This window comes from Castor canadensis, chromosome 4, assembly GCF_047511655.1.
Source record: "Castor canadensis chromosome 4, mCasCan1.hap1v2, whole genome shotgun sequence".
NCBI lineage: Eukaryota > Metazoa > Chordata > Mammalia > Rodentia > Castoridae > Castor > Castor canadensis.
The window spans coordinates 5,001-18,946 of record NC_133389.1 but is presented as its reverse complement, the minus strand read 5'-3'; the positions used below and the strand labels follow the sequence as shown (position 1 = coordinate 18,946).

Genomic DNA, 13,946 nt, shown 5'->3' with positions numbered 1-13,946 from the left:
GAACCACTGAAATTAAAGGTATTTGGTGCCCTGTGAGGAGATATATAATGGGGGTAAGCCACCAAGGTCTTGTCCCCTCTGCACATACAGCTGTATCCTGTCCCAGGAGGTGGTCAGGCATGGCAGATGGCTGATGACAATTGTGAGAGGACCTCTGGCAATTTTCAGATGAGGTATCCTGAAGTGCTACAGGGTACTGAACTCCCATGACTGTGGCCACTCTGCAGCTTTTAACATAGCCACATTTCATCTTGGGTAGTAAACAAATCGGGTATGGTATCCATTTTACAGATGACCTAACTGAGGCTCAGAAAAGTGAAATGACTTGCCTGAAAGTCCCCAAAGGCAGCAGGTAATAGAACCTGGGTGCACTCAGCTCCCTGGCTGCCATTTCCCCACAAGCAAACCCGTGGTGCTGTGGTACTACATTTAGGTTGCATGAAGTCTTCGCTGTCATGAAGTTCTGCCTCCTGCATTGTGAAACAGCCATTCCTTGTAGAGATGGACTCCATGGTAACACATATCAATTACAAACGCGGTGAGTGGGAGGGCATATACAAAAGGAAGAGCCATGTGAACCCTCCAGATAAGTAACTTAGGCCCAATGAAGTGTGTGATAGTTGTCCAGTGGTTCCTATGTCCATGTGGCCTTTCCAAGTACTCCCAAGTTCAAGCAAAACTCTAGCTCTGCAACACACTTTTAGGGTTACTGCACCTGAACTTGGAGACATGGGCACACGGGGTGGCACTTCTCTACTGACTGGAGCTGGGGGAGGCAGGCAGGGTAACACACCAGGCAAGGCAAAAGCAGATTCTTACTCTCTAGCTTGCGCAGCCCTCACTGCCACAGACCCGAACTGCAGGATAAGGCCTGGTGAGGCATTTCCTCCAGATCTGTCTCAGGGTCTTGCTTACTTGATAAGGCACAGCACTGCAGATAGCCAATGAGCACCAGAACAGAGTGTTTAATACTAATCAATGCACACTTAAAATGAAGTAACCTCTCAACTGTCAGGAGGGATCTTTTTAAAGAATGGCCTGTACCTACACACATACACACAAGTAAGTACACAGCACCCTGGACTGATCCACAGTCAGTGTCTTACATATGTGACACAGTGCTAGTTACACAAGATGTCACCTAAGTGTCCTGGGATCTCTGTATTCTCTCTCACAACTGCTTGTGACATACAATGATCTCAAAATAAAAAGTTTAAAGAAAGTTAAATAACAACCTTGCTTAGTGGCTACTGTATGGAGCTAAAGAAACTTGCCAATTACTTCAAATTCTCACTTTTGCTGTGGATCTTTCGTCTACAATTTATGGTGGGGCACTGGATTTGGGGGCTTGGGGACAATCCTGGGCTCCAGAACGGATGGGTGTGGGGAAAGGCAGGGTCTTATCAGCAAGGAAGGTTTCGGTGGGGGAGGTGGGAAGCGCCCTCCCAAGATGAGAAGGCAGTTTCTGCAATTCACTGGGCCTGTGTGGCCCTGCCCTGGAACCCCTCCTCTGTAGACACCCTGAAAATCCTACACCAAAGGGCCCTTTTGGGCAGGTCGGTAGTTCAGAAAGGGCATTGCTTGACCAGAGACCAGGAAAGTGAACAACCACCCTGGGCCCAAAGTGAGTGCAGGGGGAGGGGGAGGGGCAGGACCCTGGTCCCTTTTCCACCACTCTGGCAGCTCCACCTTGCTTTACCTAGACCAGTGGTGCAAAGCAAGAAAGGGCAAGAGGGCCACTGGGCTACCTAGACAGTAGTCAGCAAAAGGCTGGAGGGGTCCCTACCACAGGACCTCAGCAACAGCAGCTCTTCAGCCTACCTGGTCCACTACGCAGACCCTCCCAGACAAAAGCATCTGTAGCGAGGGTGCCGCCCCCGCAAGGGCAGAAGCGCCAGATCCTATCAGCCAATTACCCAGACACGCACCGCGACCCGCAAGTTCTAGCACGCTCCGCCAGGGCGCAGGCAGTGGGAGGGGCTGGGGCGCGCCCAGGGGTCTGGGGCTGGGCCCGGGTAGCGCTTGGTAGTGGGTCTTGGTCTGGGCTGAGGGCACGCCTGCAGGGGAAGGTGTCTGGGCCCAGGGACGCCTGTGTCTGTGTGTGTGTGTGGGGGGGGTGTCTAAGCTGGGGACGCGCCCGGGTGAGATGTCTGGGTAGGGGGTGTGCCGGGACCGGGGGGGAGTCTGAATTTGGGCCGGAGACGCGCTTGGGGCCTGGGCTTTGGTACCCAGCGCCAGGTTGGAGGTTGGGGGTTGGGCCGGGGCCCTGTCCGGGAGCCGTTGGCCACTCTCCTCACCGGTAACTACGGTTCCTCACAGCCAAGGAGGCGGCGCGGCCAGGGCCCTCCCCGAGCCTGGGCCCCCAGAGGCCCCTCTGCGGCCGCGAATCTGAGCAGCCCCCAGTCCCCAGATCGCCCCGGAAACGCCGCCCTCCTCTCCAACGTGTGGAGCGCCCGGGTCGCCTCTCGCTCGTGGAACAAAAGAGCAGATCTCGGGGAGCGGGTCCGGAGCTTGCACTGCCTGTCTGATGGCCCTCGGCCCCATCAGGACCCTCCCGGGGCTGCCGGGCTTTGTGCCCATGCTGTGGGTGGGAAGGACGGCTGGGGTCCTCCGTACACATATCGCCCACCCCGTGCAGCCCCGCGCGCAGTGGTACGGGCGCCCGAGTTCGAAAGTTGTCGCCGGCGCCGGTCGCCTCCCACACTGCTCCAGTCCCCCTCCGCGGGGCACCCCATTCATTTGCCAGGGAAGGAGTTCAGACTGCCGGAGCGGGCCTATGGGGCTTACCTTGCTCTTGACTTCCACCGCGCTGCAGTCGTAGAAGCGCAGGGTCTGAGACTTGTGAAAACTCCGGTTCATGGTTTCGGCCCCGCTCTGCCTCACCTTCGCCTTCGCAGCTCAGGGACCACAGAAAGGCTGTTGGGGGCAAAGCCCCCTGCCGTCCGGCCGGGCCCCGGTACCCGGCCGGCGCTCTCTCTGGTGCCGGGCTGCTCCGTGAACCGCGGGCCGGAGATAGGCTGGTTGCGCGCCTCGGGGACTCCAGGGGCCGCGCTCGGGAGGAGCGCGGGGGACGCCGGCGCGCGCCGCTCCCCCACCCCGGGTCCCGCCTCCCTTTCGCCCCGGGTCCCGCCTCCCGGACCAGGCCTCCCAAGGTCCTGCCTCCCCGGGCTCCGTCTGCCAGCGTCTCGGGTCTGGTCTTCCAAGGTCCCGCCTTCCCGGACTCCGCCTTCTCACGTCCCGGGCCCCACCTCCCAGCGCCCCGGGCCCCGCCTCCCCGCCTCCGCCCTCTCCTTCTTGGCATTCCATCCCGGAGGACCTGAGCACGCCAAACCTCTGTCCCTGTGCCCTTCGAGGTACTTCGAGGCTCCTTGCTTTGAGATTCCATAGCTTAGGTAAAGAAGCACTGCCGACATGCCCTGGTCGCCTCATTTTGTTTGCCTCCACTGGGTGTCCTGGGAATGGGGCTGAGTTTTGCCATTGTCTTGGGTAATTATTCAAAAGAATGTTAATGAGAGCCACTTGGGCATCACCTGCCTGCCCCAGGTGCCAGGTTGTAGATGGTCTAGACCTTCAGGGAGGCGAAGTCCTAAAGCACAGTCCAGCACAGGCCAAATGAAAAGGGACAGAAGGCCAGAAGTATCTCTAGGCCAGTCTTGAGAAGAACGGAGACTTTCTAAGGCAGCTGGTATTAAAAATAATAATAACTTTGGAGAAAGATGGCATCAATTGTTAGTGACAGTACTAAAGTCTTGTTAATCTGGAGTCCTTAGGGTGGGAGAAACCAAACATACAACCTGACCCTTGAGGAGTTTGTGAAGAAGTTAGGAAGACAAGACACACAGGTTTTAAAACTATTAGAAAATAATGTATGCATGTTTGTAATTTACAACTTAAATAATTATAAATTTACCATAAATTCATTGCAAAAGAAATCTGGAATAGAAGGAAGTGAACGAAAAGAATAAAATTACCTGCCGTCATGCTCCTTAGCAGTCAGCTATCAACTTTTGGTATATTCTATTTCTATTTTTCTGCCTATATTCGTATAGTTTATAAAATTATGATCATGCTGTTTATCCAGCTTTGCAATCTGTTTTGTCACTACATATTGTGTAATGAACGTTTTCATTAATGAAGTGTTCTTAGGAAGAATTTTTTTTTTTTTTTTGCCGTACTGGGGCTTGAACTCAGGGCTTCATGCGTGCTAGGCAGGCAGTTCCCACTTGAACCACTCTGCCAGCCCTGGAAATATGCTTTTTAAAGCTATAGGCATAATTCATAATCATTCTATTTTATTGGCTTCCAGTGTTTACAGTTTGAATAATGCTTTATTTAAAAATCACTTGTTTCTGATTATTTAAGATCAGCTCTTAAAAATGGAATTATTAGGCCATAAAATACACATATATCTAAAGCCTTAAATACAGATTGCCAAGTTGCATTCCCCCAAATTTAATTATCATTTAATTTTGCTACAAATGTATCCTCTTATATGCCAGGTGTTTAGTGCCAGGGACTATAGCCACAAAGGCTCAGAGTCACAATGCCAACTCTTAAGAGAAATGCCAGATTGCTCAGAGGACCAAACAGGCATATATAAAGTAAACAAGCAAGGAGAAAAAGCCAGGAGACTCACACTTGGCAAGCAGCCTGGACAAAGTGCTGGCTTTCTTTGAAGGGAAGCTTCCTAAACTGGATGTAGCCCTTTGGGGTTGTGGAAAGTCACAGGCCTCTTCCTAACTGTAAGTTTCCCACTCTAAGGGAACCTTGTTTTGTGAGTGGGAGAGACTCAGGAGCATTGAGAGGGATGACCTCCATTTCAAAAATGGAGGATGAATAGCATCTGGGGAAGGGATAGGGTGAGCGGCCAACAGCAGGTTCAGGGCTGTTAAGTGGGGAGGCCTTGAGTTTCCAGCAACAACAGATTGGCTTCTGGGTCAGCCTGATGGGAGTGAGACAATTTTTTGAATCCTGGAGCTCAGAGTGAGGTCTGAGGCTAACATGTTCGTCTAGCTTGTCAGCAACACTCTACCCAGACCTGCTGAATCGAATCATAGTTGCATTTGAATGAGGTCTCCTGGTGAACGGGGCATTCCAGAGGGGCTGCCCTAGATCTTAACCTCCTGATGTTCAAGGTCCTGCTTGACACAAGGAGAAGCAGGAGGAAGCTGCTGGTGCCTGTGCTGTTTTCCTGTGCATAGGCTGGGTATGCCTGTGAACAGCTTTTTTCACAGTCCAACTTCAGGGACTGGAAACCTGTCTTTCAACATAGCCATTGGGCCACAGGAACTTTAGAGGTTTTTCTGGTGGGCTGGTTTCAACCAGACAATAGGAAAGAAAATAGAGATGGGTCAGGGCCAATCTTCCTCAAGTCATGGCTTCAAAGAATTCACAAAAACCGTGACTGAAGCAGGCACAGTGGTACACACTTGTAGCCCCAGCCACCCAGAATGCTGAAGCAGGAAGATTGTGAGTTTGAGGCCAGCCTGGGCAACACTGTGACTCTTTCTCAAATAAATGACCAGAATTCTTAACTGCTAATAGAGCCTACCGTGGCAGAGCCCGTTCATGTTCCACTTTCATACTTCATTGCAAAATTACAGATATCACCTTCACCAAGGAATCTGGAGGTCAACTGAAGGCTGGGCCATCCATCACTAGAAACCAGGTTTTATGATGGGTGTGGTGGTTCATGCCTATAATCTGAGCTACTTGGGAGGTGGAGATCAGGAAGATTGTGGTTCAAGGCCAGCCTGGGCAAAAAGTTAGTGAGATCCGTCTCAATCAATAAGTCAGTGTGATGGTATGCATCTGTCATTGCAGCTATATGGAAGGCAGTAGGTAGGCAGATTATGGTTTGAGGACAGCCCTGGGCAAAAATGCAAAACCCTACCTGAAAAATAACTAAAGCTAAAAAGGGCTGGGGACATGGCTGAAGTCATAGAACACCTGCCAACAATCCCTGCCAGTACTGCTCCAAAAAAAATATAGAGTCTTAGCACATCACAAAACCTTTGCTCTGACCACAACTTTGCAAGCCACAGCAGGATTTATAAATGTGAAGGGATAGAAAACAGCATTAGGAAAAAGATGCAATGCTAGGGATTATGTTATGTACAAGTAAACTATCTCAGGTTAAAAAAAAGGACACATTTTTAATGTTTCAAATCAAGGAGCGAGCCAGGCATGGTGGTGCATGCCTGTAATCACAGCACCCTGGAGGCTGAGGCAAGAGGATGATGAGTTTGAGGTCAGCCTGGGCTACATTGTGATGCACTGTCTTCCAAAAGAAAAGTCAGGAAGCGAGGACAGTCAGTGTCTTCAAATGCTAAGCCTGGGAGGCAGCAGGGTGAAATGGGTGCACATGGTTTTACCCTTTTCTTCTCTTGGCCCAAGAGCAAGATTTCCTTATTTGTTACCTCAGAATCCATACACTGCTTTGCACTGTTATTGGCAGAGCTGGACAAAGTGTGTGCTTGTTGTGGAGAGGGTTAGAGATGTCCACACATGCTTCCCCTTCCAGCTTACACCACTCTCACTTTCCCAAGGCTCTCTGCATTACTTCCTTCCTGACTGAGTTGCTATTCTGCCTCCCCAGGCCCTGGTTTTTCATGGGTTCACAGCTGAGTAGAAACCTGTCAGGAGTCCTTTACCAGATTAAGTTGAAGTAACTTGCCTAAGTGGATTAGTTGAGAGCCTGTTAGTCATGAGGGGCCTATTTTAAGGAACCAGCGTGTCTCTCAGAACCCGAAGGGTCTGAAACTCAAGCTTCTTGGAGGTAAGGCCAGATGTGCACAGCAGCATGCACAGGTAACACCTGACTTGGATCCCAGCTCCACTCACTCAGGTGCAGCCTCTGCCTTGATTTCTTTGTCTGTGAAATGCAGGTTACAACCTCATACGGTTGTAACTGAGTGCTCAAGTGCTTTCTGAGTTTACAGCAGCCCCTGCACTGGGGGCACCAGTGCTGTCACCAAACAGTAGTCTCGGTAGTCTCAGAGTCACCTTTCCTCCATCAGATGGATTCTGGGCACTGTCTTTGAACAGTAGGGTCAGGGTCTTGTGACACCGCCTTCTTCAGTGGAAAGAGAAGAGTAGAAGGAGGCCAAGGAGGAAGGACATCATCAGGCACACAGGGCAAGTGTGCCTGGAGAAGCTTGGCATGGGTTTCCACAGCAGAGCATAAAAGGGGTGATGGCAGGAGTTGATTCAGGAGGCTGCAGACCAGCAGTCTCCAGCCTGCGGGTGTGAATGAAATAGATAGACATTGAGGCTGTTCCTCATCCCAGCTGCCACTCCTAGTCCCATGTTTTCATCCTAAATGGGAGCGTTATAGCTGCTTGAAGCACTAACCACATTGCCTCACACAGTAAATAATAAACATAATGATGATTTGTACCTTGAACTTGGGACTAGGAGTTGGTCCCACTGGTACTTGGCAGGTCCAAGGCTGTTCTGCTTCTGCTAAGTGGGAGGATAGGCCTTGCACAAAAACTCCTGCTCTTAGGTAGAGCAAAGTCTGTCCCCCTTCTCACTCTTTGACCACCTGACTTGACACTGGTGAACTTTCCAAAGAAGTCAACATGTACTTTGGTGTTTTGTTTTTGTTTTTGTTTTGACAGGGTCTCACTGTGTAGCCAAGACTGGCCTTGAACTCGTGATTGTCCTGTCTCAGCTTCCTAAGTGCTGGAATTACAAACATATACCACCATGCCCAATAAGCATTTTCTCTTAGGCTACTTGCTTCCACTCTCACCCCCTGCCACTCATTAGTCACCTTAACCTTTAGCTCTCTGTAGGAACCAGTATTTGCAATTTCTGTGGATATTCTAGTGTACAGATCTGTGTTGTCTTTGTTCTTGGTCTCTGTTTGGAGATAAAGGCTGGGGAAAGTCAGCCTGCTGTGAAACCAACAAAAATAAATAGTCTGTGCTCTGCCCTTGGGGTTCCTTACCACTTCAAAGAAATGCAGATGATGCAAGACTTACCTATGTACATAAGATGAAATTGCAGTGGAAATCTCATTATTAAGCTTTTTCTTTGCAATGGTTACTTTAGTGCAAAAGTCCTCAAGAAAATGTGGTTTTTAAAGAATCAAAAATGAGGTAAAATTATAGATGCAAAATATCCATTTCATGGTTAGAGTCCTTTTCCTATTACTCAAGGCGAAGTGCCCAGAGCATTCAACTCAGATTTCCACTGTATCCTATCTGTAGCAGGGAGTGTGGGGAGGACCTTGGGGAAGTGGGTTACAGCTGAGAGGACACTGGGCACCCTTTGAGCTGTGGGTCCTGGAGGTCTGCCAGGACACTGAGGGCAGGATTGGCAGGTGGGTGAAGACCAAATATGTCCTACACACAGTTTTGTCAGGAGTCAGCCCACTGTTGTTACAGGTTGGGTGTAAGGCGTGGAGTGGGTTCCATGAGCTCCCAATGCTGCTGAGCCTCCTGTTATGTCTCACCATCCAGTCAACGCCCTCCTCTGATCATTTCAAGTTCGTCCTGTGGCCTGGAATGTTTCCTGCCTGTAATCTCAGTCTGGCTGGCCCTGCAAAATCTTTGGAAGACTGTCCTTTCCACCTCACATCCAAGTTCTCTTGTGAGTGTACATGTGCCAAGGTGTCTCCCCAGCATCCTCAATGTCCCGTGTCATGGGAACATTGTCATAATGTGTTCATTTTCTGTCTGTTATACATCACACAAGACTGACCTCTTCCGGTGCTGCCCAGCAGCCTGGCAGGCAAGCAAATATCTTTGAACAGTAGGCTCAGGGTCCTTTGACTCCGCAAAGGGCAGGTTGTGTGACCCGTGGACTTAGAGATGTACAGGAGACAAAGTAGTTTTAGGATTTTGGGGCCAACTTCCATATATCAGAACTAAAACATGTAAGGTGGTCATCTTTGGGTCAGAGGCCTAGGCACCAAAATAAGTGGCTAATTCCCAGTGAAGAATTATCCTTTTCTTTTTAAGCCACAAATGGTTCAAATGGTGACCATGTAAAACTAAGAGCAAAGAACAAATGTGGGATTATTCTAAGAGAAGCACTTCCAAATTCATGATGACTGGGGAGGCCCCTGCCCTTACAGAGCATGAGTCTGAAGACCCTAATGCGAAGAGGCTCCAGCTAGCAATGGGGGCTGCCCTCCTCAGGTGGACCCCCTCCCTAGCTCCTGGAGGCAAGGGGGAAGCCTGAGCCGCCTCTGAAAACCTCAAGGGCATTGTAGAAAATGTAGGTGTATAACCAAAGTCTCTTTGATCTCCCCCCTCCCCAAATATTTAAAGTGTTTTTGTAAGTTGATTGTATTTTGTAGGCTCATTGACACAATTGTTTTAAAAAGCTAGTTCTGACAACTACTTATTAAATATATTGTCACTAAGACTAAAAAAGGGGAAACATTGTTTTGTTGACAACTTGCTGAAACAGTTCCAAAGGAAACATTCTCTGAGGTACTTTTTTTTTTTGGTGATCAGGAAGCATTGTGATAATATTTAAATTGTACACTGAGGCACTTGCAGTGCGTTCTAATGTGTTTCCTGCGTGAGGCAAGAAATGGCATCATTTCAGTGCAATAAGCAAATGGCATAGTAAAGTTAGTTCACCTCATTATCATATGAGTCTCACCTAAAGGGTCATTTCTTCTTTCCATGCTTTGCTCTTTATCTGCTCCAAGAGGACCTTTATTGTCTTTTTGGTGGACAGGCTTTGCACCTCTGTGGAAGCTCTGTGAGCAAGGGCTCAGCAGCAGCTCCTTCTGCAGACAGCACTCTCAGTCACATTGAACACATTCCCCTCATTCCAGAGCCATGTGGAAGTCGTTGCTCACATCTGTTCATCTTACAAAGTGCTCTGCCTGAATGCCCTGGACCATCATGGGGCTCCCCTCTCAATGTGGTTGCAACTCAGAGCTTGCTTGCCGATCTGTGTGAACCACACACAGTGGGAAGCAGAAAGGCAGGCAATTCATCACCTAGCTGTTTCCAGTTTTGCACTGAAATGCCAAAGCACATATTCAAAATACAAAGGTCACACTTAAACATAGGTTAAAGTCTTAGGACCTTTTTTTTTTTTGATTTATCAAGCTTTCCTCTGCTGAATTGGTGAATATATCCAAATGTGATTTCCTGAGAGAAAACTATGGTCAGCTCAGTTGTTGGGCTTCCATTTGCTGCCACGATCATCTCCGGGTGCCTCTACCAATGTAGCTCAGAGGTTGGAAGTCCTTGCAGGCTTTGTGGAAGAAAAAGATGGGAATGTTTTCCCTCTCATCCACTTCAGAATGGCTTCTGGGTGGAACAGTTTATGGCTGTATCTGATATAATGTCTGATTTATCAAATTCTGCCATGGTGCTGTGTGCTAAACACAAATTAAGGAAACCTCCATGCTGTTTGGCTGTGAGTTCTTGGCCAAAGCAATAACCCCTAAAGCAGGCAGGAGATTTCATTCATTCAGAACTAACTGATATCCACTGACTCATCTCTCAGACTGTGGGGAAATCTTGAAGCTGCTTCTTCATTACTCAGTAAATCTAACAGACTCACATGGAAGATATGGACAAGGAAGTCCCTGCAGCCATCCTTAGCTGCTCAGCCCAAGGACAAATGGGGAAACCCTCTGGACTCAGACTTATCTCTGTTTGCCAGTTCCCTTTCCAGTATCAATGCTCTGCATCTCCTTCTGGTATCTTTTCCTTGGTCAGGATCCCCTGATATACCTGCATAGAATAACTGCAAAATCCTAGTATCCTGTGACGTCAAAGTGGCAAGAAAACCCCAGTATTCCAGGTCCTCTTCTTCCTTTCTTATGTCCACATATGTCACAGATCCTAAGTCATATACTTGGGCAATGTCTGAATACTCACCACCTGAAGCTGGACATGGTGAAGCCAAGCTCATTGTTTCTGCTCTTATCTCTCCCTCACCACATGAGTTGTAAACTGTCCATCCATGAACAGGTCATCCTTGACACTTTCCCGGCAGGGTGCCTGTCCACTCCAGCCGGCCCAGTGGTCATCTGTTCCCCCACGAACCCTGCTTTCCCAGGAATGCATCAGGGCTGCTGCTTTTCTGCCATCTGAGAACCCACCACTGCCTGTTCCACCTGCAGCTTGTCCTCTCAGTGTTCAGTGGTTCTTTCTGCACATGGTGGTTTGAAGGGCTCTGTTAGTGTGGGAATCCCTTTTGGGAGCTCCTGGTCCTCTCCCCTGCCTGGCCAACCCCTCCTTCTGCATCTCTGGGGGCTGTTCTCTGTGCCTGGTTCTATCATCACATTTCTACTCAGGGGAGGGGGCAAGGCTTATTTTCTGTTTCCTCTACTAGATGGCAACTTGAGGACCAGGTTTTGCATTGATCACTTTATCCTCATCTAGTATCTGTGCCCTGTGTTGCTAAGTCATATGTTTGAAGAAGGGAGGGCCATTGTGTGAACTCTGACCTGGGCTGTGGGCCGATCATTTAGTGCCTGCCCTGGATTGTCTAAAAGGCATAGTCAAGCCCTGCTCCTGTTGTGAACTGACCTTTATGACCATATTTGTACGTGCTAAGCACTGACATCCTCACTGAATAATCTGTGAAGCAGCATCAGTCCTTCTACAAAACTCTCACCTTGCTTTACCTCCCTGTTCTCATAGAAGTCACTGTTGGGGCTACTGACCAAAGAAGGTGGGGACCTAGACGACCTTACTCCAAAGTCGCCTGCAGAGATTTCAGCCAGACTTTTAGGTGCCTGATGTTAAAAGTGATTTCAGAAGATGTACATTCCTCCAGAGTTTACATTCAGTGATGAGAACATGAAAAGCTGTTCTCCCCTCAACTTCAAAAGAATTTTATGCTATAAATAATATACTCTCATTATTGAAAAATTAGAAAATATTTCAAGCAAAAAGAAGCACTAGAAACACTTCAAACACTAGAAACATTCAAACAATGTTACTGTTTTGATGTATCTTCTTAAAGCTTATTTTCCTCTGTGTGTGTGTGTGTGTGTGTGTGTGTGTGTGCATAGTAAGACAGAGTAAGTAATTAAGTATTGACTATCAAATATCCACTTTCACCTTCTTGCTTAGTAAGAAGATACCTCTTGCCCCTTAGCTGGACATGGAATAAGGCTTGCTTTCCAGCCTCTCTCACAGGACCTTGTGTCTCTAACCCTAGGTTTTGTGAAATGGTTTAGATGTGGAGTATCATGTAGGACTTATGTGAAGTCCAGCTTCTTCCCCCTCCTTCTGAACAGTATTCTACTGCCCAGAGTACACATACAATAGCTGGTGCTCCAGGAGCTGTCTTGGAGTAGGAGGCTAACTACAGAATTGGGTAAATGTTCAGCCGATCTGAAAGGCAGAAGGAACCTATTGATGGAGTTTTTGAGCCACCATAGAAGACTTCATCTAATATAGAGGCCCGCAAGCTGTGCTAAGTCAGGTTCCCATTATGATCCTGGTCATTACCTATGTGCAGGGATGTATGTGTTTTCCTGCACTTAATTAATTTCATCTTCATTAAAACCCCAAGTTAATATTACCATTAGCCTTTATTTCCAGTATGCTTATTTTCATGGATATGTACATTTGTTAGAGAGAAAAGGGATTACTATATACCATTATTTCATGATCTTCTTTTTTGTCCAATATGTTTTGGATACTTTCTAGTAAAATGTTCTATAACATTTTTAATGGCAGCATATAGTTTATTGATTGAATGGCAGACTCATGATTTGCTTAACAGATCTCCTTTTATGAGACATTTATGACATTAATGGTTACCTTTATTTTTGTAACCATGTGTCAGAATCTTTATAGGCATCCTTCTTTGTTTCCATAGAGTAAATCCCTAGTGGTGGCATTGCTGGATCACAGGGAAAGCACAGTGACTTGTGAAATCTACCTCTGGGTTGTGTGCAGACACGCTGATCCAAGATGGATGGAAGGCTGGGTTCCCATGTTGCATGTGACTCCCATGGCCTCACTGGTCATCGGGCATGGAGGACTGGTGGTGGTGGTCTGTTTGTGCCTGTAGACTTTTGGAATGTGTACAAAAGCATAACCTTTCTGCATGGGTCAGGGTTAGGATCAAGCTGCAGTAAGAGTCTGCTCTTCATAGATAGTACCTTCTAGCTGTGTCCTTATATGGTAAATGTAGAAGTGGCTCCCTCAAGACACTTTAATTTATTTACTCATTTATTTATATTTGCAATAGCGGGGTTTGAACTGAGGGCCTTGCACTTGCTAGGCAAGCACTCTATCGCTTGAGCTACACTTCTAGCCCTTTTGGTTCTAACTCATTTTTCAGATAGAGTCTCAAATTTTCCCTCAGAGTCATCCTCAGACTGTGATACTCCTATCTTAGCCTGCCACACAGCTGGAATTACAGACACAGACCACCATGCCCAGTTGGTCTCACTAAGTTTTGCCCAGGCTGGCCTCAACTGTGATTCTTCTAACTCCACCTTCCACATCACTAAGATTATAGGCAAGAACCACCTTTATTTATTAAGTAAGTTTATTATTGCTGTGTTAGGGGTACATTGTGACATTCACAAAAGTTGTTATAATATGTCATAGTTGAACTCACTCTGATGAGCCACCTTTATAAGGATTTCTTTCCCAGTCACCTCATCTGCAAGTGATTTTTGCCTACCACCTGCAATGAGTTTTTCTGTATGTTTATAAGAGAGTTAGGTTCTTTCTCACATTCTGTATTGTATCCTTGGGTACTTCCACATTCTAAAGCATTTCATCTAATTTGAGTAGACTATGATTTGCATAGGTATGCCCTGCTACAGGGTCACAGAGAATGCTTAAAATCCCATCCCATGTGACACTGGTTTTATCTTCTTTGTGGTTCTGCCTTTTCTAATGTGTGTGTCTTACTTAGCAGTCTAAGGAAGAATTCGTTTATGTCTTCACATGGTTGGGCACTCACTTCTTTCTCTTCAGTGTTGCAGAGTTTGT

The 13,946-nt window shown here is 47.6% G+C and overlaps 1 protein-coding gene across 1 annotated transcript in view; it reads right to left on the bottom strand.

Moving 5' to 3' along the window:
• Pard6g (par-6 family cell polarity regulator gamma) overlaps positions 1-3,150 on the bottom strand; it is a 66,459-nt gene extending 63,309 nt beyond the window's left edge. Inside the window, exon 1 of the mRNA XM_074069584.1 lies at positions 2,788-3,150. Coding sequence (XP_073925685.1) covers positions 2,788-2,859 — 72 coding nt within the window. The 5' untranslated portion in view covers positions 2,860-3,150. The remainder of the gene's footprint in view (positions 1-2,787) is intronic.
• Between the last annotated feature and the right edge of the window lie 10,796 nt (positions 3,151-13,946).